The sequence below is a fragment of the Corvus moneduloides genome, chromosome 1 (assembly GCF_009650955.1).
Source record: "Corvus moneduloides isolate bCorMon1 chromosome 1, bCorMon1.pri, whole genome shotgun sequence".
In the NCBI taxonomy this organism is placed as follows: Eukaryota; Metazoa; Chordata; class Aves; order Passeriformes; family Corvidae; genus Corvus; species Corvus moneduloides.
In genome coordinates, this window is record NC_045476.1 from 48,052,583 (window position 1) to 48,080,478 (window position 27,896).

The 27,896-nt window shown below is 42.2% G+C and overlaps 1 protein-coding gene across 5 annotated transcripts in view; it reads right to left on the reverse strand.

The window, feature by feature from the left end:
• CREB5 (cAMP responsive element binding protein 5) overlaps positions 1-26,940 on the reverse strand; it is a 258,063-nt gene extending 231,123 nt beyond the window's left edge. Inside the window, exons 1-2 of one of the 5 annotated variants that reach the window (XM_032108995.1) lie at positions 26,851-26,940; positions 25,788-25,874 (exon numbers count right to left, since the gene is read on the reverse strand). In XM_032108995.1, the coding sequence (XP_031964886.1) occupies positions 25,788-25,790 (3 nt within the window). In that variant the 5' untranslated portion in view covers positions 25,791-25,874; positions 26,851-26,940. Of the gene's footprint in view, positions 1-25,787; positions 26,598-26,850 lie in introns of those variants that run through there. The other 4 variants (XR_004240139.1, XM_032109033.1, XM_032109006.1 and 1 more) reach the window with 4 other exon arrangements.
• Positions 26,941-27,896: the final 956 nt, after the last annotated feature.

The window sequence follows — 27,896 nt, forward strand, 5'->3', positions numbered from 1 at the left end:
AGTAATATCAGCACAATACTGCCCTTGAGCTAATCAGCCGCGTCTTTCATAATCCACACACAAAACTCGGCTGATGGGGATATGCCCCTTCCAGATAGAAATCTGCCCACCACGCCCATCTGAGAGGTTTCTGGTTGGTATGACAAGCACATAATCAACTAGGCTTTAAGCATCCTTAGCATCTCCATCCCAGTCAACCATTCCAGACCTCCTCCACAGTCAACAGAGAAAAACAGGCACATGAACACTCTATCTACTTGATACAGACATCTCCACTGGGAAGAGAGGAATCATGAGCTAGAATTGCCAATTTCTCACTACTAGCTTTGAAAGAAGACTGGAGGATTAACTCAGGCCCCATGTAGATGCCTGTATGCAGCCAGAAAAACCAACTCTTCCACACCCAAAGTTGCCACAGATGTCTGAGCTAGCATAATGCTGGCTGCCTGTCTGAAGAGTGCTATTCATATGGATAAAGCACTGATAAAGGAGAAAGTCATAGGTTCAGAAACTGTTCAAGATAGGTCACTTCTTTTGCAACTGGATCGAGTTTTGCTGTCACCAGAACAGAAAGCTGGATCCAATCTCCTCACTTCATTCAAGTGGCACCACCTGACCACGGGCCTGGCTGGAATCAGCAAGAGGAAATACCAAGAGGAAATACACCAGCCCAGTTGAAAGGAATTCTCCACCCTATCATGGTGACCTCCCTGATGACACCAGAACCCTCCAGCTGAGTACATGCAGACCTTCCTCAGGTGGAAAACCACTGTGATGCAGGACCCCAAGCAAGGTGTGGCATCTTGTGCTAAGGGGCCAATCCAGCACAAAGAATATCTAAGATACTGAAAACAAGACATGTTTTCTCATCCTTCTTTCCCCAAACTACATCTGTGTTCAGATAACAGGTGGGCAAGGTATCACCGTGAGATAGCAATTGAGCTGGTGTGCTACTGCATACAGAAGTTACTTTTAAATAGATTTAAATGACAATCATATCAATATAATTCGTGCTGGGAACTGTAACAAATTCAAAACTTAATTTCTGTTTCCAGCCTCATGGTTTGGCTACAACCAAGCTCTTCCTTAAAGAATTTGTATCCTATAAATTTTGTATCCTATACAGGCAGCTATTTGTTTTAAAGTAACCCACAGAAGCCCTGGGAAGAAATATAGCTAGGCAGCTGGAGGAGAGAAATTGTTCAACTCAGAGACATGCTCGGAGCCATTTAGAGATCTTTTCTGATTTTACAAATGAGAGAAGAAGTACAGATTTAAAAATTATACAAATGCTGAACCATCCATTTTGGGTGATTTAACAAAATGAAGCCTTTAATTTCAATTCTTGAAGTTATAAAAGATTCCATCCGGGGCAGTTGTTACAGTAGGTTGACTTCATCCTCTCAGGCAACTTTCCCTCTCTGTTCCTAAGCCCTGTAACACCCTGCAAACCCCAAGGGCACCCCTGCAGCAATCTTTGGAGAAAGAAAGACAGAGAGAGAAAGTTGTCCTTGGATTTATTTAGCGAGAAAGAGGCCAAATCTGGGACAGGGAAAAAGGTTTGCATAGAGACAGAGCTCTTGTGGATTTGTACAATCATCCATGCACATGGAATATATTGAACCTTGAACCTAAACTAAGGTCAAGCAAGTTTAAGGCTTGATACAGATGTTTCACAGAACTCTGGTAAACGAAGGTGAATGTTAAAGCAAGAGAAAAAACAAGCCATAAAAACGGTTGGTCGATTGTTTATTTTTCTTTTCAGTCCATTGTCGAGTTTACTTTGTCCCCCTTAAGCCCAGCACTGGTATTTCCTGCATCTGGGTGATGACAGCAATCTCTTATACACCACATAAAACAGATTTAGAAGTTTGAAAGCCACTGCTGGCCTGGTTTCTCCCCGGAAATATATCACTCCAGAACAAGGGAATATTTGCATTTTCCTCATTTGTGTTTAATTTTAAAAAATACTGATTGTCTTCTGGTGCATAAAAAGACTAAACCAAACCAACCAACCAAAACAAAACAAACCCAAAAAATAAAAGCAAACCAAAAACTAAATTCACTATGAATGCAATACCAACGCCTCCATAACCAGTGAGGGAACTTTTGAACCAACATAACCTTTTTGGCTTTTTTTAATTAAAAAATAAGTTAGAGAGCAATCCAAAGGGAAGTCCCTCAAGGAAAATTAACATAATGACTTTTTTTAAAGACACTACGATCACTTGTTTTTAGACAATTACTTTTTCTCCTTTGGCATGAATGTGTTAGAAACTATGCTCAGAAAAGGGGCAAAGACCTTTCAAGTTTAATGCCATGATGAAGTGTAGGCCAATACGGAAGAGATCCCCATTCCAATCAAGTTCTGACTAACAGTGATAATGTTATTGGCTCTGAATCCAGAACGAGTCTCAAGATTTGGCAAAGGCAGGAGAAAAGGAGATTCACAGTAAAACATTGTGATAATAATAACAATAACAACAACAACTTTTCAGTTGCAAAGAGCTTGGCATAAACAAACTTTGCACTGGTTTTGGCTGGGATAGAGTTAATTTTATTCATAATAGCTGGTATGGGGCTGCGCTTTGGATTTGCTCTGGAAAAAGTACTGATAATACAGGGATATTTTAGTTACTGCTGAGCAATGCTGACACACAGTCAAGCCTTTTTCTGCTCCTCACACCACCCCACCAAGGAGGGGGCTGGGGTGCACAAGGGGTTGGGAGGGGACACAGCCAGGAGAGCTGATCCCAACTGACCCAAGGGATACTCCATCCCATATGACACCATGCTCAGTGTATAAAGCTGGGAGAAAAAGAGGGAAGGGGAGAACATTCTGGGTGATGATATTTGTCTTCCCAAGTCACCATTATGGTTGGTGGGGCCCTGCTCTCCTGAAGATGGCCGAACATCTGCCTGATCACAGGAAGTGGTGACCAAATTCCACTTTCTTTGTGTGTGCAGCATTTTCTTTTCCTATAAAACTGTCTTTATCCCAATTCATGAGGTTTTTTCTTCTACTCTTCCAGTTCTCCTCCTCGTTGATGGGCTGCAAGGGACTGCGTGGGGCCAGCTGCCAACTTTTAACATTACCACAAACTTTTAACATTAGAAGGTGCAGAGGTGGTATTTTCTCTACTCTACTCACATGGTACATGAGCAAAGGGACTTCAGGAGAGAAAAAACATCAGTATCAGAACAAATTAAGACTAGTAGGTGGGCCATGAAGTATTGTGTTTAGAACAGATTAAGAATGAGACAGGCTTAAAAGTTAAAAATTTAAGGAAGCACAAGTTTGCAGGAAAGAAGGGTTTGGTGTTCCCAAGCTAACTGCTAGAGCGAGGCGGTTGCAGGATTAGCACACCTGCTTCTGTAATTTGGACTTAAAGCTGGTTAATTTCTTTGTTTTCTCCATGTTCCCACTGAAGTCCCAGGAATTCTGGTTACAGTTCCTCACTGGTTTGCACCTTGGGTAATCATCAGTGCCCTGATGCATCAAAGATCTAAATTGCATTCTTAAGTTTCAGCACACACCAGAACTCCCAACTCTCGATTATCTATGAGTGGTTTTCCAGATTCAGTGGATTAACTGTGCTCCCAACAGAGAAAAGCAGTACCTAGTGTTACATGGAGCTTGTGAGGCTCTGGGGTCAGGCTGCTGGTTCAAGCACTGCTCTCCTGCTTGAGCTATTATCATGAGACCAATGTGGACTAATTTGTGCTGTATCAAATTTACCAACATAGGACTCAGAGTGCCAGGAAATAGAGTCCAGTGACACCTGAGTAGCTTTGTCACACGCAGGTCTGCATCAGCGTGGTTCACCGTGGGACTGCCCTGCCCTAAATCCCTGTAGCATCCCTGCACCGGGCCATCCAGGTGTATCCAGTGTGTCGAGTACCCCCTTGCAGCTGCAGCCAGGAGATGAAGAGCAGCTGGTGCCCACTGACTTCACTAACACTGCCCACAAGTTCAGAAAGTTAAAGATGCATTCTGTAGCATTTTTCATTGACAGAAGTAGCAGGCTAGCTTCTAGTTTTTAGAAGCTTCACTTTTGAAACAGAATCCTCCAGCATCAATAGCCAGTACCCAACATGCCAAATACATGACAGCAACCAGCCTAGTGAGATAGCTGGAAGGGAGAGAGTTAAAAACAAAGACTCACTTAGCTTTTAGGAACAGAAAGTACTGGCAACATGAAGGGATTCAGACTACCAGAAAAGTTAAGATTTTCATATAAAACGTATTCCACAGGAGAAGGACGTGAATTTGTACCAATTTTTAAAAGCTCTACTACACTGTCCCATCACTCCCCCAGTCTAACAGTGAGTAGTACCCGAAAAAATAGACAAAAAGTGAATAAGAAGATTATGTTTAAAATGCTGGAAAAACTGTGGGAAAAAAAATCAGTTACAGTGAGTTCTGTGACCTGAAATAAAAAGATACTGTAGGAACATAATTCAGCCTGATGCCACTGAGACAAGAAGAAGGGATAGATGCTTGCATTAGAGAATGAAGAATGCAGCCACCCACTTCAAGTTTAGACAGATAAAAACCATTACTTAGGGCAAGAGCATTTGTAGAACTATCAATAGAAGAAAACAAATTTAACCCCGGGTAAGTATCTGCAAACAACACAGGCAGCTGAATTACACAGGGAGAGGATCAAAACAATGAGAAGTTCTAGTGAAGATTAAGTACATAGAGACACATCTGAAGAATTTAGAAGGCAGAACAAAGACTAACTGAGATTGCTGGCACTCCGCTCCTGTGCACAGGATCTGGAAAGCATCAGGAAAGGCTGAAAGAAAAAAAATACACAGACTATGGACAACTGTGGGAAACAGAACTGCTTTATACACTAATGCCACAGTAATCCTGGGGAAGGGGGTAAGTGAGTAGCTAAGGTAGTTGTATGGGCAGTGATTGAGGACAGGAAAATTCACTCTAGGAGGAGAATATATGACACATAACTTAAGAAAAGAATTCTGTGTACAAATACTATACAAAACTATCAGCTGTATCTGCAAATGTGCCCCTGGATCAAACAACTAGCTAGATTGCAGCTGGGTTGTGGAGCCAGATGCAACATGATCACAATTGTGATGAGCAGCAGTATTAGACAGGAAAAATGTGACCGAGTGCTGGTGATGCACAATGCTGCCAACAGGAACATCATGAAGCAAAAGATGCTATCATTTGGCATTTATAGCAGATGACTCATAGGAGTACCACCCACCGCTGGGCAACGGGGCAGAGCAAGACACTGATTTGAATGCAATACAACACCACGACTCCTTCATCTAATACCCTGGGAATGAATAGTCACTGTGGGTCATGCAGTGCTCTGGCAGAACATATAGGTTAAGTTTCAAAGGCAAGAACACCTAGAAAACAAGGTACAGCCAAGCAAAAAAAAAAAAAAAAGCTAAAATGCAGGGGGATTTAGGCTTTGGGAGAGCTACTGAATCCAGCAACCCTGCAAAAAAAGCACTGTACCTGTACAAACTAGCAAAGACTAGATCAGCCATCCTAGTAAAAAAAGGGAAAAATAAAATAATTGGGGTACCCACTGCATCCCAACTCAAAATTGCTGAGAAAAAAGGCAGAGCAAAGAGGTTAAAACCCATTAGCACCAGCTGAAGCAATACTATCAAGATATATTCAGGGCATCTTAGTTTAAGGTGATAAAAGTAGGTCTGGCACACTGCCACATCTATTGGCTAGCAAATACAAGCACCAAGGACTTGACTGCTGTAAACTGGACCAGACAGGAGAAGAGACTCATGTATTAGTGTTGCTGTCACTGTAAAAGATGCTAAGGAAGAGGCATTTCAGGACTGTAAGAACCGGTTTCAGTTATTCCTAAACACAGCAGAGTAGGAGGCTGCAAACTGGTAAGCTGAAATAAAAAAGCAGTGCAACTTCCTGCTTTGGACATGGGGACTCAATGCTAAATCCTAAGAAATCCAAGACCCCCAAGAAACACCCAGACGCAAGTGGGCAGAGTATTTGACTGTCATTCCAGATTTGATATGCATCAGCGATGTGACGCTTGTACTCAGTTAAAATCCAGTCTTGCACAGGGTGTGGAGGGAGTGGGGAGTCTGAAGGTCAAAGACCAGATAGTGAAAACAGGCAAAGGTAGACAAATAAAAATTTAAAAATTAAAACATTTATTAAAAAAAAAAAAGAAAGAAAAAAAGTATGTCAAATTGAGAAAGATCTAGTGGCTAAGATGGACTAGACAAATCTCAGCAGTGCACTCCCAAGCCCACTCACCAGTCATGAGTGAGCAACAACCAAGCCTCCCCCAGATAAACAAAATAAGTCAAACTCACCAGTGAGGTCACTCAGGTGACTACAGCTCATGCATTATGTGCACCTGGATTTACAGACAGCCAAAACTGCAGTACCCCTGTAAACAGCTGTCTCACTGGAGGCAGCTTCTCTTTGCAACATGGTGCCCACTCTCACTAATACCCAGAATATTCTACATGAAATTCCCACATCTTCTGTTGTGGCTGCTGCCCTTTTTCGGCAGGGGTCCCTCTCCAGCTGCCCAGTAGTATCCTTTGTATAGAAGGGAAGAGCTATAAAACAAAACATTTTCTCTCACAATTGTCCTTGTTGCAGACAAATGCATTACCATCATAGACCCACTAGCAAGAGGGAAACCAATCAACACTGCAATTGTTACTCCCCTGTATGTACTGCACATCCTGTACTTGTTGGTGTACATTTGCTTACATACATTTTAATGTAAACAAATCTATCTCCTGTGGTAAAGGGACTGATATATTTTCCTGTGCATTACTAGAATGCAATTTTAGAGTCCTGCACTAAACCATATCACTATGGAGTGCCTGTGTTACTGGTGTGTATGGTACATGCTGTGAAAAAATACTGTGCAAAGCAACTAAGTATTCACCAATAAAAGACCTCACTACAATTGCATAAAGCCTTTCATAGACCAAAATCTGGCCTGCAGCAGCAGTACATAGGTCTGAAGCAAATTTCTTCTCACTGACTGAGCACTTACCGCTCCAGCTGACAACAGTAAGAGCAGTGTACACCCAACACAGTATCTTCAATTTTCATTCATGTGCCCAGCTTCACTTTGAAGTTAACAGTTAACAATTTTCCATGTATCCTAAGTAAATAACGTTACAAAAAGTACATTAATGCACATTTATATATAGTCTGCCATAATGTCAGATATATATTTCATGTGCAAACTGGGCATAGAAAGTAGATATGCACAATTGCTTCACAAAACATATTAAACTCCCCTTGTTTCACTAGGAAAAATTTTCTATCATTTTCAACAAGCTGTTAGGACTGCAACTGGACTAAAATGCAGATGTCACATGCTTCAGAAGAGCAGTTATGCAAACACTAGCACTGCAGTCTGGCAGCCCTCTTTGCAGGAAGCAGGACTGTACCTCACCAGAGCTCATTCAGAGAAAGGTTCCCAATACCAAGTAATCTCTTGACATGAATGAATAATGTGACTTTACACCAGTGAAGAATATGACCACCTCTCTATCCCACATATTTCTCCCTCCCTCTGCCCCAGAGCTGAGCTCTGCAAGCAGACTGGAGTAACCGCAGCAGGTAATTACATGTTATTAGTGTTGCATTAGACTGAGCAGCTATTCAGTAAATTAGTATGTGATATTAACTAAACCTATTCAGTTGATGAACACAAGAATCAGCCTCGAAGTAGCAATTAACAAATTATTCCTAAACAGGTGTCACTTACAGAGTAAGTCAGACTATCATTTCTCTATAATTCACCAGGAAAATCCTGACTTCTTCCGTACAGTAAACACAATTTAAGCAGATGGCATGTTCTCAAAAGGCAAGAGACCTATGGTTAAATCAATGCTGTTGGATGTGAAGGCTTACATTAAAAGTCAGTAGAATTTGTGGCACATCTCCTTAAGATTTAGGAATGATTTACTACTATGCTGAGAGAACCAGCCCAAGATCTAAATCTTGCTGATTAAACTCCATGCACTCCTGGGGAAAAAAAACAGACCTCTTGTTTTTCTATACAAAATAGTCACTGACACTTATCACGCTCGGCTTTTTTTAAAGAGTAGCATATTATCACAAAAGTATTGGGATCCCTGCTAACGTAAACAATGTCTTTAATGCCCCATTGCAGAAACACGTTGCCTTTTAATCTTGATCTTGCAAAAAGTCTGTTCTCCATATAGTTTCCCTGCTCTTCAGAGAGATTTATGTACGTCTGATGTTGAGCCCCTTGGGTTACCGACTGCTTGAACGCATGAAACAAACTGACGGATTAGAGTCTGCTTTAAACCAAACATCGCTGCAGAAAGCAAAGCCGGAATGGATTGAAAATGTACATAGGAGAAAAATGCCCCGAGTTCTTAACGTGAAGTCAACAACTCCCTCTATAAGCCCCATTTCACTGGGCTTTGTTAAGAGAGCGTTTTCACAGCAGGAAACATTCGCCTCAGAAACGGCGTGGTTCAGTTTTTGTGCGTGCGTACCCGTGGCTCGCCCCGTGGGTGAGCCCGCCCATCCGTCCGTCCGTCCATCCATCCATCCATCCATCCATCCATCCATCCATCCATCCATCCATCCCAGAGCTCCCGGTCCCCGGCGGCGGGCACGGCGCGGCCAGAGCCGCTGCCCGGGCGGGGCCGGCGAGTCCCGCCCCTTCCCGGCGCCAGGCGCGGGCTGGCAGCAGCCTCTGCTGGCGACCGGGCGCAGGGAGAGGGCCCGGGAATGCGGCTCCGGCGTTCGGCACGGGCAATCCGGCCGGCGTTTAATGCCGAGCCGGATACTCCAACTGCAGCTGAGCATTTCTGCGTGTGCGAGGGGGTGCTTACACAGCATTAAACACTGGCAAAAGCCCGCTCGTGTTTTCCCTGGAAGTGCTGTGATTTTCTTCCTTACGACTCTTCAGAAAAGTACGCGGGAAGTTCCTTCAGGTTTTCAAACTTTTATCTAAAGAAACCTGTGAAAGGTAACCAAAAACTATGTTTAATGAAGTGAAGAGGCACCACTGAGGTGCAGGCAGGTGTGCTTAGCCTGCAGTCACTCTTCAAAAGCCCAGATAGCACATGCCACAGACTCGGACTTCTGCTGGATAGACTGCAACAAATTGCATAATATACATACTAATGGTTTGTTACACAAACCATATAACTGAGAAGAAAAGCCCTCACAGAGGAAGAGAAGATGCACTCATTGTTTTGAGGCAGAATACAGGGCAAGAGCCCACTAGAAGTTGCTGGAAAGTAAAGCAAATCCCAAACACCAACATACTCATTTGCTGTCTTAATTTGCTGGTAGAAGAGTTGCTGAGTGAAGATCATTTTCCAATTGATGTGATTAGTATAAACAATTTTAGCCTTCATTACCCACTATGTTTAGTTTTTCATGAGAGTATTTTTCCAAGCCTTTGGAAATGCAGAAATTACAAGCATCTTAGAGCAGAATCCCAGCTCAATGGCAGAAACAGCAACAATCTGATTTAATACCTTACCGATTTACTGCAAGGTCTTTCATCCAGCTGGCACAGCAGAATCACCTAATCTCAGTAATTTATTCCCAAAGAAATCACAATCACTACACAACCAGGTAAAGAGAATGTTTTAAAATTAAGAGCTTTTAATCATCTTGAAAGTAAATTTGTTCTAATGGGCAAAAAGTTAGAAGTATAAACAACAGTATTATATTGTAAATAGTATAACAATGTTTACAGCCAAAAAAAGAACTTGTCTTTCGACACAAAACACCTTCACTGACTTTCTGATTGATCTGAACTCGCATTTTTCCTTTGCTTTGAAATGAAAGCCAAAGTTTTTCTGAAGTATTCTTTCATGATAAAACCTACCTTATCTTACGGCAAATGAACTTTATCCTGGAGACTTGGGAGGGGCTGAGAACATCATGATTGGGAAATATCACATTTCCGCACTTTCACCCTTCTTCCAATTCACCTGGGGCTGTTTCCTCCAAGATTTTTCAGCAGCCTTAAGAGACAGGGCACAGGAGGCCACCAGAAGACACTGCTCAAGGAGCACAGAGCTGGTCTGCTCTTGAGCATGGTCTGCCAGAAAGCTACAACCCATCTTCCAAACTGGGTCCAGCTTACGGGGTAAGTATATTTACCCACCTACCACAACTCCTGCCACCTCTGAATACCTCCAGATAATTGCAAACACACTTTTTGCTCAGATAAGCTGGTGCTTTCTGTTAGGAACACTGCAGGACACCATGTTTAGATGTAATTTTGATGACCCTAGAGTCGAGGGAATTCCATGACATATGTGCCACAGCTTGTGTTGGTGCAGGGAGCCCAGGCAGACCACCTATTGAGAAAGTTACAGGGAGAGGCAGTGCAAGGGATGTGCCTTCCCTCTATCCAGCAGGTACCAGTGCAGGGATGACAGATGCATCCTCCTAATCAGGAGACAGCTGAGTGGCAAGAGCTAACACAGTCCAAACTCTTGATGGAGAGCCTCAGGTCCCTGCAGGTCCCAGATTTCTGCTCCAGCTAATTCAAACCAAGCACGTTGCCAACCATCTTTTGGAAAAGCCATACCCATGGAGACAAGAAAACACCCAGCTAGACCAAACAGACCTCCCACTTCCAAGTTTGCGAGACTTGAAGTGAAAGCAAATATTTTGTAAAGAAATCCCTTCTTTTTTGGACTCATCATAGGTACATGTGGAGAAGACGTAGAGAGCTGTGAGTTTCTCCACAGTTAACATATCTGTAGCTGTAATTTGTTCTGCCTAAAGTTGACCATCACACAGGTACCTTAAACAAAACCAAAAATGCACTTAGATTGGTCAAAATTTTCCCAGACAAGTTCTGCACAAACAAAAGCTAACCATTAAGGGAAGCAATCTCCTCAGTCATCACACATACAAGGATTCACTGAGTCTTTTCCTTCTTTTATTTGAACTCTGAATTTCTTTGGCCTTTATCTTCCACTGCAGCTACTTACTTTCTCTGTATTTACAGCTTACAGTCTTTTACAGTTAATAAGGGGTTTGGCAGTTCAGCAGAAAGACTGCCCAGCCATCAGATTCTGGGGCTGTAACAAAGCTGGGTGCCACCTACCACTTGGTTCAGGGTACTGACCCACAGGAGTTTGATTTCAAGTGATAGTTTGCCCATCCTGCAGAGGCTTTTTTCTTGTCTGAAGCAAACTGCACAATCCATGTAAATCCACCTTACAGCATTAATGCAACAAAAATGGGACATACAGAGTTTCTAACACTGATAATATTTGAAAATCTTGAGTAAAAGGAAGCATGGAAGCAGATGAGGAGGGACAGAAACCCCTTTTTCTCCCTCACTACAGACTCTGCTTTTTTTTGTTTGTTCGTTTTGCTTTTTTTTTTCCTTTTTGCTTTTCTTTTTTGGCAATTGTACATGGAATTCCCCCTTCAGTCAGTGCAAGGTTTTACACTGATGAGCAGTAGGGTTTTTGTGGCTGGTCTGGGGGGAGAAATAAAATAAACAAACAAACAAGCACATATACAAGCTTTTCAGACAGAATTTAAGTCAGATGTTATTCATCAGCTGTGAGTTACCATATCATAGTGAAAATACGGCAGTAATAACTTTCTATTCTGACAGCACCTTACTTTGATGGCTGGAACTTAAAATGCACAAAGTACTAAATTTGTGTTGAGACTTAATTTACTGTAAAAGGTCAACAGTTTCTAGCAGAGACAGGTTCCACCTGTGGAGGATGACTTCATGGCTTTTTTCAGAGCCTCCACAAAACCCAAATGCCATGAGAAAGAAGCAGATTTCACCCACTGTTGGCTAGTCCTATCCTGGTTCTACACCACCACCTGCCTCCAACATCTCCACTAGAGAGTCTTTACATTTCTCCCTCCAAAAACAGAGCAGAAAACTGTCTGCAAGCTGTTCCACCTCTCTGTTAGTAAGGATTTGTGTATCCTTCTCCTTCTCTGCCATGTCAATGCATCCAGTTGCCTTACAACACCTTGGTCTCATGCTCTGGGGTTCAGTCTCAAAGAAACGTTCTGCTAACGCTTGCTCATCTCTGCAAGGACAGAGCTCTGAACAGTAATCACAGGATACAGCTTTTAGTTGTAACACTTGAGTGCAAGGCCAATTTGCTTGGTGAATTACTAAATCTCCAACTACAGAGTTTAAACCAAATGAGGAGATGCAATTAAAAATAAAACTAGAATTACACACCCATACACTCACAAGTACTTCTCTGTATGCTTAAAAATAAAGAGTGGGCTTGGCAGAAAGGAATATGCCAAGCACTCGTACCGGTACATTCTTAGTGAATAAAGTTTGGGGAACACTTCAAGGAAACCTCTTTCTCATCTTGCAGAACGTTGTTTTGCTTTGGTAGTTTATAGTTTAACCTCTTTATGATCACACTGAAAAAAAAGCATTACTTCTCTTTATTCTTCATTTTCTTATTTGAAGCAAAAGAAGTCATACACGTTTCACATTTATACCCTGTTCTTCCTATATACTTTTTAAATTCTCGGACAGTTATCATGCCTAATTCTCAGACAGTTATCATGCAAAGAGCTCAGGTCCAGCTGCCCAAGCCATACACATACAGTGGTCATGTGGCAATGAGTTCCCATTAGGTAAATCAAATTTAAATTTTTCTCCAAGACAGAGCACTTCAGTCACTGTCTGCATGTGGTTAATTGGTAGACTATGGACAGAAAGTGAAAGCCATGTTAGCAACAAGTTAGCTTGGGTTTCAGTGTTTGAGGATGAGAGGAAAAATCCATAGGATTTATTGTTAAACCTCAGATAGAGGGCATTATTGCCTGTATTATAACTATTTGCATATGAAAGGTACTACCAGCAGCTTTTGTAGAATTTACATGTACAGAAACCATGAAAAACAAGTTGTGATAAGTAACTGATAGAACCAGGCTAAAAACATCATCATCCTTCATTGACAAAACCCCAGACTGACAGATTTCAAAGCTCCCTAGGAAGATTTTTCATTCATTTCTAAAGGATGCATGCAGATAAACTGACTAGACATTCATTTTAAATCGTATTTTCAATACCTCTGGCATCTGTCTAAAGTCTCCTGAACAATTTCTCATCTTTTTAATTAATCTGGAAGAAAATATGTTTTGTCTAATTTCTGAGATTTTGTATTGTCAGCCAAAATGATCTTGTAGTTACTCTTTTGGCAAAATGAGATTTTGCAATGTGTGTTTTTCAAATCAGAAAGAGGTAGCTTTTGCATCTTAACTTGGTTGAAGAAACAGACAACACCAATCCTCATTTAGAAGATCCTGAACTCTGACAGGAGTAACCAAATTACCAATTCAACTCCTGCAGCAGCAAACGTCATTAGCATTGGCCATGAAGTTCAATTAAATGGATCATACAAAAACTAACAGGCTGAAATCGTGTTACCCTTGAAGCTGACAGCAAAATTCTCACAGATTCCAGTGGGTGCATCAGGGTGCTACAACCTTGACAGAGAAACCACCTGGAGCTTTGTAATGCACAAAGTAACCACTTTCCTAAGGACACGCGTTACCTGCACATGATTGTATCCAGTCATAAATGTAATTTTCTTTCTGCTGTAGAGGAGGTGGCTGAACTGATTTGCAGTGTTGCCAGAAGAGATGGACAAGCCACCAAAGGACTCTACAGCAGTCTTATAACAATGCCTGCCTTTTACAGAGACTGACCTCTTTTCACCTTGCTAAAAGCAGTAAGTAGTAAGTAATAGATCTTGTCAAAGGTTACCCTGTAGAATAACCTCTGGAGATATTAGATAGAGGTGTCCAGAGAAATACCACAAAGGTGCTGACAAGGAAAGCAAGGGGATTATGATTAGGAAGTGTGAATAAGCTAAGGTTTCAAACATACTCAGATTTTGGTTAGAAATGCTGAAGTACAGGAAGGAAATGTTCTACATACCATCAAACCACCAAAACACACACTTGAAAAGACAAGTTAAAGAGCCATCACATGGAGATTAAATACTACACATGATCTAAGAAAAGCAATTCCACACAACTAGAATAAGCCAGAATTTCTTCCTCATCAAAACCTGGTATGTCTCCTGATAAAAAATAAGAAACTAATCTGCTCAAAGGAAAAAAAAAAAGAAAAAAAAAAAAGCCATACCTAGGAAACATTAATTGTTCCTTCAGCTCCCTTTTAATCCATCCTTGAATATTCAAATTAATCAGAACTTCCACCAGATAATTCCCAGTAGGAGAAATCCATTTAAGACATCCACATTTCCCATAAAGAAATACATTTTAAAAGACCCTAGAAACCTAAGCCAGTAACATAACTAAAAAATACTCTTTCTCCATTTACTCCAATTTCTGAATTTTAGCAATTATGCAATGATTTAATTCCAAAAAAGTCCAAGATATTTCTGACAGTATTCTTAGTAGAGAACAGCCTCTCCTAAATTTACTCTCAGCAAAGGTGCTGTACAAAGACTTGGCTTCTTTCAGCCAATCTTTTTCTGATCCCATCAGTTGATTACATTGATTTTGCAATGCCCTCTAGGGAAGGCAATCATCTTCCCTGTTCCAGTCAAATCAAACCAGACCAGACTAAGTCTTAGGAAATATTTGGGAGATGTGGCCAGCAAAGGGCCTCTACCCAGCTATTTGAAGTTCTCAACAAACACGGCTTTCCAGGAGCTTGTCCCTGTCTTATATGCACAGAATTATATTGTTCAGACCAGAAAGATAAAGAGACCTCAGCCTCCCAAGCCAAGAGCAGACAAATAAAAGCAGATAAATATGAGTGTTTGCATCAACCTGAAAGACTTTATTCAGCACAAAAAAAAAAAAAAGAAATTAACCTCTGAAAGACGTAGTGCCTTATGTCTTCCTTAATATAAATCAATTTTCGAAGAAGATGTACCTCATTTTCAAAAAATGTTGAAACAGAGTATTTTGACTTTTTCACATATTTTTCTCCCCTTTTATTTTGGCTGAAGCTACTCAGAAAATTTGATCTTTAACTGTGAACACTTTCAGGCCTCAATGCTTTTCAGTAAAGTCCTTTGTTTGAAAGTCTTTGGTGAGTATTTTTTTCCCTCGAAAAATGTCACTAGCCTGGCTGCAAAGGCATGTCACTAGCCTGGCTGCAAAGGCCAAATGTACTCCCCTCCAAAGAGGCTGCTCAGAGGGCACCAACTTTACCCCTGCTACTTGATTACTGCTACTTGATTTAACTCAGGATTGGATGGGGTGCAGAGAAAAACCCTGTGGCCCAACTGTCTTCTCTACACAACGGCAAGGAAATCCCCTCTGTGCTAAATATGGGGCTTAGCAAGAGACAAGAGGCTCTGTCAGGACCTTGCCATTTCTCAGACCATCTCACATACACCAGACTTGAGAGCACAGACAGCTCCAAGTAGAGTCGGTCATTAGGTGGAGAAATAACTGGCATTTTAATGCGGGCGCCAAAAGGGTGATGATTTTTTAGCATATATTTTGAAGATGGTTAGTAGGAAGGCACGAGGTATGTGGGGAAAGTGATAGCCACAGAATTACAAAAGGCTGAAAAAAGTACTCCGATTTGGATTTCATTTAAGTCTTTCACAACCAACCTTTATCAAAAATGTTATTTCCATGGCATGGACCACTTGCTTTTACCTCTTTCTCACCTGACAATAAGCTACACAATTTACTGCTGTGTATTATTAACTATGCACAAAAGAGTATCTCTGTACAAACCAGTTGCCAAACTGCAGACTTGGTTTTTCTCTTAAAATTCTGCAATGCCTGTTCCAGGTTCTACTGAGCACTAGCTTCTCTATAAATGTAGACATGGGCATTTCCCTGTCCAGTATTTTCTAAACACTGGAGCCAAGTGAGAAATTTGTTTGAAATCTTGCTTGGGCTTTCTGAAAGCACCTGAACTCTGGTGACTGGAATTTTATTAGTTGGGAGAGGTATAAGGTAGATTTCACTGCCACAGTCACATGGCCACATGGCTCAGCAGCACTCCCAATGCCACATTTTTCCCTGTTCGAGGAAGGGTGTTTCCTCGAAAGAAGATACAAGGAGCTCTACATACCCAGTACGTCAAACCAACGCCTTGCTTGCAAGGCATCCTCAGTACATTTAAGCTATCTGACACCAGCATAGCAAATTCAAATTTAAAAAGAAAATCAAATCTATTTCCATGACTAGCTTGATAAAACAGTCATAATCATGCCTCTTATTGTCCTCATTATAAATTAATTTAGAATTAATTACAATGCTGAAAATATCTCCTCTGAGTTCCTTCTGTGACTAAAAGCTTTCAGCCTGCTGAAAAGCTTTTGGCTGACAGTGCACTGACTCAAAACTCTGAAATGAAAACTGGAAGACTGACAGCCTAGAAATAGGCTGTCTCAATATTTTGGAATAGCAACATTTTGGCAAGAAAATTTGTATAGAATCAGACAGCACGAGAGAGAAAATACAACATGCAGCATCCTGACTGCTACAGAGGGAGCAGTGTTTTTCAGAGTGTTTCCTTGTGTATCCTGCAAGCTCCACTCAATTTAGATAATCCAGTAAGAGGTTCAAGTGTAAGGCCACCACATAGCAGTAAAATAAACTATCTGGAACTCCTAAATTTTAGGGTATTATTAAGTTGGTTGACTCATCTGGCATCCATTGACTTTAACTATTTCTGTTAAAAACATCCCACTATAATTTTTCGCTGAGCAACAAAGGAAAAATGTTGGGGGGCATTCACATAGCTGATAGCTTACTTTTCACAGCACCTATTTGACTACCCATAGCTACATTCATTAGCATCAAAGCATACAAAGCTTTTTAACTTAACACTAGGGAATACAAAATCATTCTTGATAACATTAAAGGTCACTTTCAAAAGAATGAAATTCCCTATTTTCTGTATTGTAACAGAGGCCCAAAATGTTTTTCTCCAAAGCAGGATTTTTGTACCATTAAGGTATATGCAGAACTCTTCATGTTGAAGGACTCTTAGAAGGCTATAGAATTAGAGCACATACTTTTTTAGCTCTCTGTTGAAGAGCTGAAGCATATCTTGATCTTTAACAAAGAGAGCTTTACTCCCAAGAACTTGCTAGCACTTTGAATTAATGAAGAATTAAATTTCATCTCAGCAGTTTACTAAACTTGGGAGAAAAGGGACCCAATGCCACTCGTCCCTGAGTGCCCTCAACAACCACTGGCCTCATTGGGAATTGAGATTGGTCCTACTTTTGGTTGACACAGCACCTTGCAGAATTAGATCCAATCCCCTTCTCTTCCTCCTAAGAATGTATTTTTTCCCATTAGCCATCTGATTTTTATTTTGCTTTGACCAGAGATGAAATGAATGTAGATGTTTTGGTGCTGACAACCTCCCTGTCAAATTATATAGCGACTTCTCATGCTAAAACTTGTTTGTTTTCACACCATCATCACTGATGATCTCAGCACAGCAGCGCTCCGAGAATAATGGTTTAGTCAAACGCAAAGCCAGCAGAAGGAACATAAAACAATGTGTGCTTATATAGGGCCTACATAAATAGTGCTTTTTAAAAAGGTTTGGCAATGAAATAATAGTTGTGGGTTTGTTTCATTTTTTTTATAAATTAACCTCTGGATTGTTAAGGATCCAGAGTCTTTGCACACCAGAGTGTCTGTAGGGCCTAAAAATATTTGTTATGTCCTCCCACAAAAGATTATACGTAGAAGTTGCCTGTTGTGTGCCATTAATAATCAACCGTGGGCCATACCCTCATTCCACACAGTTTCAGAGAAGTCAATTAATTTATACCAATTTCAAAAGTAACAGAGCCCACATATGCTGGGCCAAATTAAGAAAATTGGAAGCAAGTAAGTGTATGTGATTAGGGCTGGGCAAAGTGCAGGTTGTACATGGGACACTGTCAATTTATCACTCTTTACAATGTTTTTCCTTATTCAAAATTCCCTGTTGATTGCTGTTTGAAAAACAGAATCAGAGTAGCTCAGGCAGTGATGATATTTTTCCCCCATTTCTCAAAGACTTTGTTCCCACTCTTGGGACAGCTTGGGAGCTGTGCAAGATGCCAGAGTGGCCTGTGTGTTGCTTTCCAGTGCTGCAAACAAATACTGCAATTTATTAAAACTGCCGAGCCACGCTGCCTCCTCACTTCTTTCCCCCTCTATAGCTTTTTTTTTTTCAAATACTAATAGAAAACCCAAAACCTCCACATATAAAACATAACTGAAGTCAAAGGTATTACTTCCAAGTCACAACGGCGTTCTTAAGGGTGAGAATGCACATCATATTTAGGGGCAGAATTATATCCTGCCATGTTTAACTGAAAACCTTGGTGGGCTTTTCATCTATGTTGTGCAAGCCTGAGGCCAGAGTGGTGACTGTCACAGGCAAAGAGACACAGACAGATAGATGATGGAGAGTGCAGACTGCGCACCCACACATAAAGCGCATGAGAGGAAGGAGAGTGCACGGAAGGAATATTAATTGAGCAGAAAATAAGTATTCTCTATATCCCCCTGTCCCCTTAAAAAGTAGCCACAAGATGAGGAGAGCTACAAACATGTTCATCTTGGGGAAACAGCCGTCCTTAACGTGACATGTAAGGCTATTGCTTTAATAATGAGATTTGCACAGCGCACAACTGATAGGCTATGTTCAGAATAGACCCCGTGAATCTAATTTTCTTCTCAATGAGTATTATTGCAGTTGGTAACTCTACAGATTTCAATAGAGTTGCTCCAGATTTGTATCAGGGTGAGTGGAGAATTAGGCTCTACTATGATATTTTTTAAATCCACAAGAATGTAATTCTACTTACCCAGGCATAAAACCCATGGCTCTTTTGATCCTTTCCACTTTCATAGCAAATTATTTACAGAAGCTTGTCTTTTAAAGATTCTCATCAAAATAGTTAAATTACTGCTTTCTCTCATTTTTTGTGATAAACCATTAATTACTCAAATTTAACCCATTTTCTTGCTTGCATCCGTGTACTGCTTTATTAGTGTTGAAGAATGAAAGAGCAGTACAGGAATTGTAGAAAGTGGTTTAAGTTTTACATAGCTCATTTTTTTTCCCCCACTGCCTTTTTAAAATACTTTTCCGTCGCACATCCAGTAAAAGAAATATACACTAGCCCTATTTAATAACAGATAGAAAACAACTTTGAAGTGCTACACTTAAGGATATGGAAGTAAGAAAAGAAGGAAAATTCCTTAACTTGTTTTTAACTACAGAATCTCTCATTTTGTGCACTCTAGAAAATTATGGAAGTCTCTACGGATGTTGATCCTGATCTTTTCAACCTTTAAGAAAAATATGCAAATGCCATCCCCCCTGCTCCAATCATCACCAGCAAAAGGAGCTTTTTTATTAAGTCACAGAAAATGAAGTTGATGTGGTGATTGAAATTATCACAAGTCCTTAACCAAAATTTCTTCTTCCTAAAGCATTCATTCAGTAATTAAGTTAAACAATAGGTAGGAAAATATATTCCTGAACAAAGCAAATGATGATCTGTTTCTACTCCATTGCTCCCTTTTTAGTTTTTTCAGGTTGTATTTTACAACCATCCCTAGAAAAGAACTTTCCTATGAGTGAGAAACTGGCAAGCCCAAATTTCTAACACAGACAGTGCTGTTTCTGGACAAGCACAATTCCAGGCTCTTTGCCATCACTCACTCAGGTCACCTTTGGAGTTCCTGCTGCGCACCTAAAAAATATCATGACAAACTCATTCACTAACTTGACCAGAACCAAAAGCAAATTTATCCAAACCAGTTGCCTAAATTTAATTCAGAGTAGTACCTATGGAGGTATGATGTACTATTACAGAATCATGGAGCCATTTAAGTTAGAAAAGTCCCTTAAGATCACCAAGTTGAGCCATTAACCCAACACTGCCAAATCCACTACAAAACCATGTCCCCAGCTGCTACATCTTGTAATTACCTCCAGAGATGGTGACTCAACCATTTCCCTGGGCACCCTGTTCCAATGCTTGACAACCCTTTTGGTGAAGAAATTTTTCCTAATATGCAAGCTAAATCTCTTCTGGTGCAACTTGAGGCCATTCATAATTTAAAGCTCTGCACCTAGTAACAGAGCATTGTTGTTGAATAAAAGTTTTTTGAAAAGTTAAGTGAGAGGTATATTTGGAGTGGGAATGATTGCAAACTAGTTCACCCATGACTGAATTACTGGCAGCTGATTTGCAGCATCAGTGCATGATCAAGTGACCTACTAATATCATCATCCATATCTTGGAGCATTTACTTAGGCAGAAAACTACTCTACAGGTAGTATTTTCAGCACTCCAGAACTGAAAGATTTAAGGGACAGAAAAGGAAAAAAAGAGAGAGGAAGTACAATACAGTAACATCTCAATTTATTGCTTGGTGTTATAGCTGCTCCATACAACGCATCCTAAATCCAGTCTCAGATCCTGTTTATTGTGCTACAGAGCCCCCAGTGTTGAGCATATTAACCAGCATTCCTTACATTAGATTAGGAGAAAAAAAAAAAAAATCAGATGTTAAATCTAGGAGCCCCTGGTCCAGGTTCATTTCCCAGAGAAGACAGATTAGTTTCTGGGTAGTTGCAAACAGCTCAGAAAAAGGTGGCAAGGAACAGCACTGCCTTACATGAAATGAGAGAGTAGCTAAAGGCACAAGCCCACAAAGTAAACAGGAGCAGAGGCAGCTTCCTCTAAATGAGAAAAGATTGGCCAAATTAATTTTTATCTATGTATTAACTTGAGGCAGTGTATTTAAGGATGACTAGTTTAAATGCAGTACATCCCTGGACAGAAAACTTTCAAACACACAAATGTACTACTGAGATTGGGACCAGACATTTCAACTGCATTGAAATGTTCACTGAGTGGTGGCACCCAAAGGCCCTTAGGAAGGAAAGAAGTTGAGATGAGAGAAAAGCAAGCTGCTTGAGAAAACACTGCAACGGTTAAAAAGGCAGTAGAAACTATTTGTAGAGTTTATGTGGGACAGAAGGCGGCAGGTGAGATCAAACCATGCCCAATTCCTGAGCTAGCAGAGGTCTCAGTACCCTAGTAAGAGCAATGAAAACATTCAGAGCTGAAGAAAAGCAGAATCAACTGGCAAAGGTAAGAGAGGATTTGTAGTATTTTTTCCCAGTTAAATTCAAATCTCATTCCTTCTGGCTTCTTCTAAAGATGTTGCTGTTTTTATCACCCACAAAGTGGAGCCTTCTGGCCAAGCAGGGCTGCACCCCACGCCTTCAAATCACCTTACGTGTCAGGGTGGCATGACAGTGACATGAGCTGTCTCAAAGGCAGAGATTATTAAAACCACACACCTACACAAACCCTGCTGGTGACAGTGTTTCAAGGTATTTATTTTGAAGTTGTGTGTGGGACCGACTTCTTGAACAAATTCTCAAAAAAGTGTAAGACGGAAACAAGAACCAAAAGCAAAACATCTTTTAAGCTAAGGAAATTGTTGTAAGCTTTCAATGTTTTACTTTGAAAATCCTACAGCCTTCAGCAAAATCCTTGGAAAATCTCTTTGTGTTTATAAAATAGCATTTGATATCACAACCTAAAAACCTACAAACCAGTGCAACCAACCCTTTCTTAACTCTGTAAGGGCAAATAACACCTGCATTTCCCATGCAATGGCTGCTAAAGAAATGCTGACTCTCGGTAATTTTAATTACAGACTAAAATAACAGCTTAGAGAAAAATAGTAGATCAAGTATTATTTTAGAGTTTCAGGGTTGCCCTATGAACCTGAGCCATAATAGGAGCAAAGCAACCAGTGCACAAACCAACACAAGAGCTCCACGGATGTAAAAAGACACAAGAGCTTATCTGCTTCAACAAGTCCTTTCATCATATCCAAAACAATTCTTTTATGTATGTTATGTTGTGCTTGTTATGTATACCTGAGAGTATTTAAATAATTTATTTGATTGTATGTGTAGCCAAAAGAAAAAAGTATTTCCATACAGGATTTTGTTTTTACATGTCAAGTCTACAAAAGCTAATTCCTGTACTTACTGCTATAACGTGGATAGAGTTAAAATACAGCATGATAACATATTGTCTGAGATGAGTGTTTTGTCTGTGTCAGAGAATACTACACCTTCAGAATTGTAAATTAGCATAGTAATAAGACTTTTGCTAAGAGGAAAAAATATGTTTTCATAGTTTTTATTCCAAACTGTTGCTTTAAATTTGTGATCAACTTTGATCATTTCTCTAGGCAGAGAAATGCAAAACCCCTAAAAGCTTATTTTTTTTCTTTTAAGGCTAGAGCCCTAAAAGCTCTGGAGCATTATAATTTGCTGAGATAATTTACCGAGAAATGGGGCGGGGGGGGGGGGGGGGGTGGGGGGCAGGGATCAGGGGTTGAATAGCTTGCAGCATGGAGAGAGGGCAAATCAACAGAAATTGTTTTGGGATACTGCAGAGTGACCTACCAAGCTGTCTGATCGGCCCTGGAGTTAGTACTTATAACTGACAGAATCTCAAAGCATTTTAAATATTTCCACTAGGACTCTTATGTATTTGTATCAATGAGAGTTTACACATGAAAGATTAAGCCAAATAGGCTGGCTTAGTTATATATGTCTGCCTACTAATTTGATCAGTATGAGATAACCAAAACAGAATCAAAGCAATAGATCACCTAGACCTGTGAAGCAGAACTCAAAGACTTGTTGCTTTATTCATCTGTTTTTCCAGCAACTGCATCTACTGAGTAGAGTATTCCTGTAATGAGTTTCAAGAAAAATCAGTGTTCATGGGCCTTAAGAAAAAAATCCCATTTGTTCCAATAATAAATCACATGGTTCTTAATAATAATTTTTAAAATGTTTTAAGTAAAAACAGTTTTGCTCTTCTTTTATTGAAAAATCTTGACCCGAAATAGTTTCCTCGTAATAAAGAGTTTATACGAAAGACGGCCACTGGAATTAAAATTAAGCTTGACAGACAGCTAATAATACATAAACATAGGTATAAACCCTCAAAGCAACAGGTTTTTAGGAAATCCAGAAGTTAACTAATGGCAGAAATAGGAGACACGGGATGACAAAGAGTAGAGGAAAAGTCCTTGATTAAAGAAATTGTTTTAAAAGCAACAACAACCTTGCAAGAACTCTTCCAATATTTAAAATCCTCATACCCTGATTAGGGGCACAGAAACAGGTTTTTAGAGAGGGCCACAAGGAGACAAGTTAATAACCCAGTTTCAAATCATCCTGCAAGACTTACTGAGCTCAGAGAGATTCTGCCCACACAGAGTTGAAAGGTTTAGTATGTAAAAGCTGCCTTCTGAAGGCACTAGGAGATTACCTCTCTCTTATCAACTCCAGAGTGAACTCCAGCTCTCACAACAGCAATCTTTTACAGAAGATTCCTCAGCAGTGAACAGGATAAATGTGATTGCACCACATTTTAGATTCTCAGCACGAGGAAGTGAATATCAAATTTAAAAAGCACCTATTACTCTTTATCTGTGTAAGTCATTCTGCTAAGTGGTGATATAAATAAAATTACATGTACAATCTCGCTTCTATCTTTTCTTTAAATGTATATACATGGTTTCTTTCCCTTTACCTTCCCTGGGTTAAATTAGCAGAAGTGGAGTGTGATAAACTGAAGCTGAACTATAAATGGGTGTTTTGGAAGGGGGAAAATGTTTCCGCTTGTTCTAAATGTGTAAACTTTTAAAAATATTGCAATTTTAAATCCTGGAAAAGTGCCATCCAATATTCAAGACTGGCAGACAGCGCTTATTGCCTTTTTTATATGTTATTACAAAACTGTTTGATTTTAAGCATTAGCCTGACTATTCCTAAGAGTCTCCAATTAAAGATGTAACAATAGGAGACTACAGCTATTTCTTTTTCATGCCATAAGTTCATTATTTCTATTTCCTGTTTCACTCAAGTGTTTCTTTTAAAGTTTTGAAACTTTGATGATCTCCACAGTTGAAACCAAACATGAATCCCATGCAAGCTAACGGAACAAAGGAAACCCCCACGTCCATCAACAGCAGTAGATACCAATTCTTCCCAATCCATGTATAATAAAGACTAATGAAAAATCCCTGGTTAGTTATCATAAAAACAGGCTCCTTACCATAATCTGTAGAGCACAGTCAGGTCCAAGTTGTTTTGTTCAACCACCACACCAACTGTTCCTTCTTTTTAGTTACTTATAAAAAAAAAACTACTCACTTTGCCAGTGATAGCTGGGGAAAAAACTCCCAAGAGCTTTCAGGCTTCATTAATTAAGGCCATCAGAACTGTACTTCATTTAAGCAGTACAAAAGAGTGCAATCAAGAGTTATGTCCCAGGCTGTAGCTATTTGCCCCTCTCTCATTCTCTTCTTCTTTCTCTCACCATCTCTTTCAGTAAATGAGGCTAATTTTTCCAGTAGCCTTTAACTCCCTAGATTAACTGAAGTGGAAAATGTGACTACAAACTCATAGCACTGTCTAGCCTCCAACCCAGCACAGAATCAACTTTGTTATAAGTGTTGAAGGACACCTAGCAAGCTGCTACTTGCTAAGTTCATAACCCAGGAGTGTGTATTCGCACAGAACAGGACTGCGCCATCTAGTTAGCTGCCAGCAGGCTTTGGGAGCAGATGCCTCGGGATGCAGGGCTTTAGCCCTTGGGAATGTTCAGTTTCTTACAGATTCAATTGTGGTGTGGTTTTTTTTTAATAAAATATCACTACCGAGATAATCCACATCTAGTGGATATGGGAAAATTTAGGCTATAATAGCGCAGCAAACTTCTACATCTATCTTTGATTTACAAGATAAAAGCAACTTTTAAATTAAAGAGCCTTTCTGCTAATAGAGCTTATTATGCCAGAGACAGGAATGATTTTCCTAGAAAGTTGTCCCTGTGTGCATGCCTATTATCTTTGCTTTCCCCCTTCCACTAATGAGCATTTATCTAAAGAGCCTGTTAATCCTCTGATGTGTGCTTCTGGTCAGAGGTAACAGTTTGAATAAAACCACTAATCACTTATCACTAATCACTGATCATTAATCACACTTTTCCCTAGTGCTTTGCGACCTGTACAGCTCCCTTTAGGATTAAGGAGTCACAAGTAAGGAGTTTAGCCATTTTATTAAGAATTTCCAGCTTTTGATACCGACAACCTCATTTGCCACATGAAAGTTACAAAACACTGAGCGGGGACTTTCACCACTGTACACTTACATACTGAAAATAAACCGTACCCTTACGGAAGCATACCTCCTTCAGCAAAATTCCCACAAATTACCCTAAGTTTTTGCATTCGGCTCTCACTTTCCACCACTCAATTTTCTTTCAGTCCAGTTTCTGGATTATCTCTGCATGAGAGTATCTTACAAGAAAGTTTTCCTAAACCACTGTTCCTTGACGCACTGCTGCTTGTCCAAATGGCCAGACAAGGAAAGTCTGGTGCACACCAGCGGGTGAATCTTTCTCTACAAACTGCAGTCTTAAAAAAAGCCCAAGTAAGATGCTTCACAGCACTTGTTATGCTTCTGTTCAAGCTTCAATTTCATCTAGCTAAGCACTGTTTCTTACTGATAATATATGGAAATCTTCTAATATTGCTGCTTAAGTCACTTCTCATACTGGTCTGGATTAAAAAAAAAAGAAAAAGAAAAACCAAACAACATATGGACATGTCATTTTCCTTTATTCCTACCCCCATCTCTGAAACAACCTCTCTTTCCAATTCTGAAGCTTATATTGAGCCCTGGAGATGAAGGATCACTCACCATGCTCGGATATAAATAATAGAGGAGGCAGAGTTTAGCAAGTATTCCCCTTACACTCCTGCAGCTCTTATCGTCCTGAAAACTTCGCTGGGGAGAGAGAGACCCCTGTAAGAGAGGACAGTGGCGGGGGAACACGGAGCTGGGGAGGGAGGTGATGAGAGGAGTAGAGGGGCTGTAAAGGGAAAGGAGGGCTGCAGAGAGGGGACCGTGTCAACACTCGCCCCCGCCCCGCACCCGAGGGCATCAGAAGCGGAGCATCAGCCCCGCACCGGCCCGCAGCATGACGTAAGGGCCGGCAGCAGCCCGGCACCCGGGTGTCTCACGGGGAACGCGGCCGCGCACCACCCCGCGCACCGCTCCGCGGCCACCGCCGGCTGGTCCCGGCTCGCTGGGAAGCACAGCCGCCGCCGCGAAACTTATCCAGAAGTTTTGGGGGCGACGGGGAGAGGGGACGGCGGGGCAGCGCGCCGCCGAGCTGTCACCGCCGGGTGCTGCCGGGGCACACAGAGGCTGGAGCCGTACAGCCCGCCGTGGGCTCGGGGACGCCGCGGTGCCTCCGCCGGGAGCTGCCCCCACCCGCCCGCTCCGCTCGGGGCAGCACCAGCGGGGTGCTGCCTGCGCTCCGCGGCAGCCGCCCCATCTCATCCCATCCCATCCCGGGAAGCAGCGCGCAGACTTCCCAAACTCGCTGAAGTGCGGGCGGGGAACCCGGCTTCCCCGCGTCTCGGCGACCGTGCGCTCCCGCCCCCCGCCGCTCTGCCCTGCCCGACCCTCCGCGGGACGCGGGGTCGCTCACGCCCCCCTTTCCCCGAGCACGGCGGGACGCGGGAGCGGCGGGATCCCCGCGCCCGGCAGCGGCGCGGCGGGGACCGGCGCTGCCGCCTCCGGAGCAGATGCGGTGGCGGAGGGAAGAGCCCCTGCAGCTGCAGGCTGCCCCTTCCCCAGCCGCGCACCCGGCGCTGCTGCCCTGCTGCGCTCGGCTCCGTGCGGGGTGCGCTGCGGGGCGCGCCGCGCGCCGCGCCGGGCGCCTTCCCGGGACAGCCCCGTATTTTTAGGAACTTACCGCCCGGCGCGGCGGGGACGGGACCGGCAGCGCGGCCGGAGGAACCACGTTGGACTGAGGGACGGTTACAATACGTTCTATTTAGAGAAGCATTACATCACCCTCCGTGACGTCACGTGGGATTCCTGAACTTCTAAATCATTGCGGTCCGTGCCGGACGGGGGGGCCGGGAGCGCGGGGCGGGGGCGCGGCCTCGGGCGGTCCCGCCCCCGTGGGGTGCGGGGCGGAGCGGGCGTGAGTCAGCCTGGAAACGGCGTCCCGCCCCCAGTGCCCCGGGCAGTGGTGGCTCTGGGCTCCGGCACCGATGCCCGGGCGCTGGAGAGACGGGGAGAGTCGGGGGAAACCGGTCCCCGGCCGTGCCGAGCTCCGGCAGGCGCGGAGCCTCTGCTGAGCCGTAGCCGCAGGGGAGGCCCGCGCTCAGCTGGGACTCGGGTCCTGCAGCCCCGAACTCTTTCGGCTTTTTTTGTTTGCTTGAGGTTTTTTTTTATCTAGAGAGTGTCTAAGAAGTAACGCGGTGTCCGAGAAGGGAGGGAAAGCTCCGTCCCGAGCTGCAGCCTTGGGAGAGTGCGCCGCTGTCCACCTGCCCAGGTGTGCCCGGTCCACGCGTGTCCGCCGGGCAGGGTTTGATGCCGCGGCGGAACCAGTGGCGCTGGAGCTGCGCAGTCACAAAGAATCTTAACTGATATAATCGAGTGTCTCAGTGCTTTTTCAACATTTAAACATTCTGCACCTAGCTGGCAGTGTCTCTGTGTCGTCGTCTGGGACGATTACCGGTGACACAGTTATTGTTCCACCCTGTAACTACTTCAATGCCTAATGCTCCTCAACAGTGCCTCTAGCACCTGGGTCTGGAGGTTCCTTTGGCACCTAACTCCACACTGCAGTTATCCAGGAGGTATTCATGTCAAAGATACACGATTGAACTGGATTTAGCAGCTGATTCATGCCAGGAGGTATGACTTAATTCTGATGCAGTGTTTTAGCACCTAAGCCTGGAATGTCTCATGAGGAAACCTCAGTGTTTTGAGGGTCTCAGAATCTGCAAT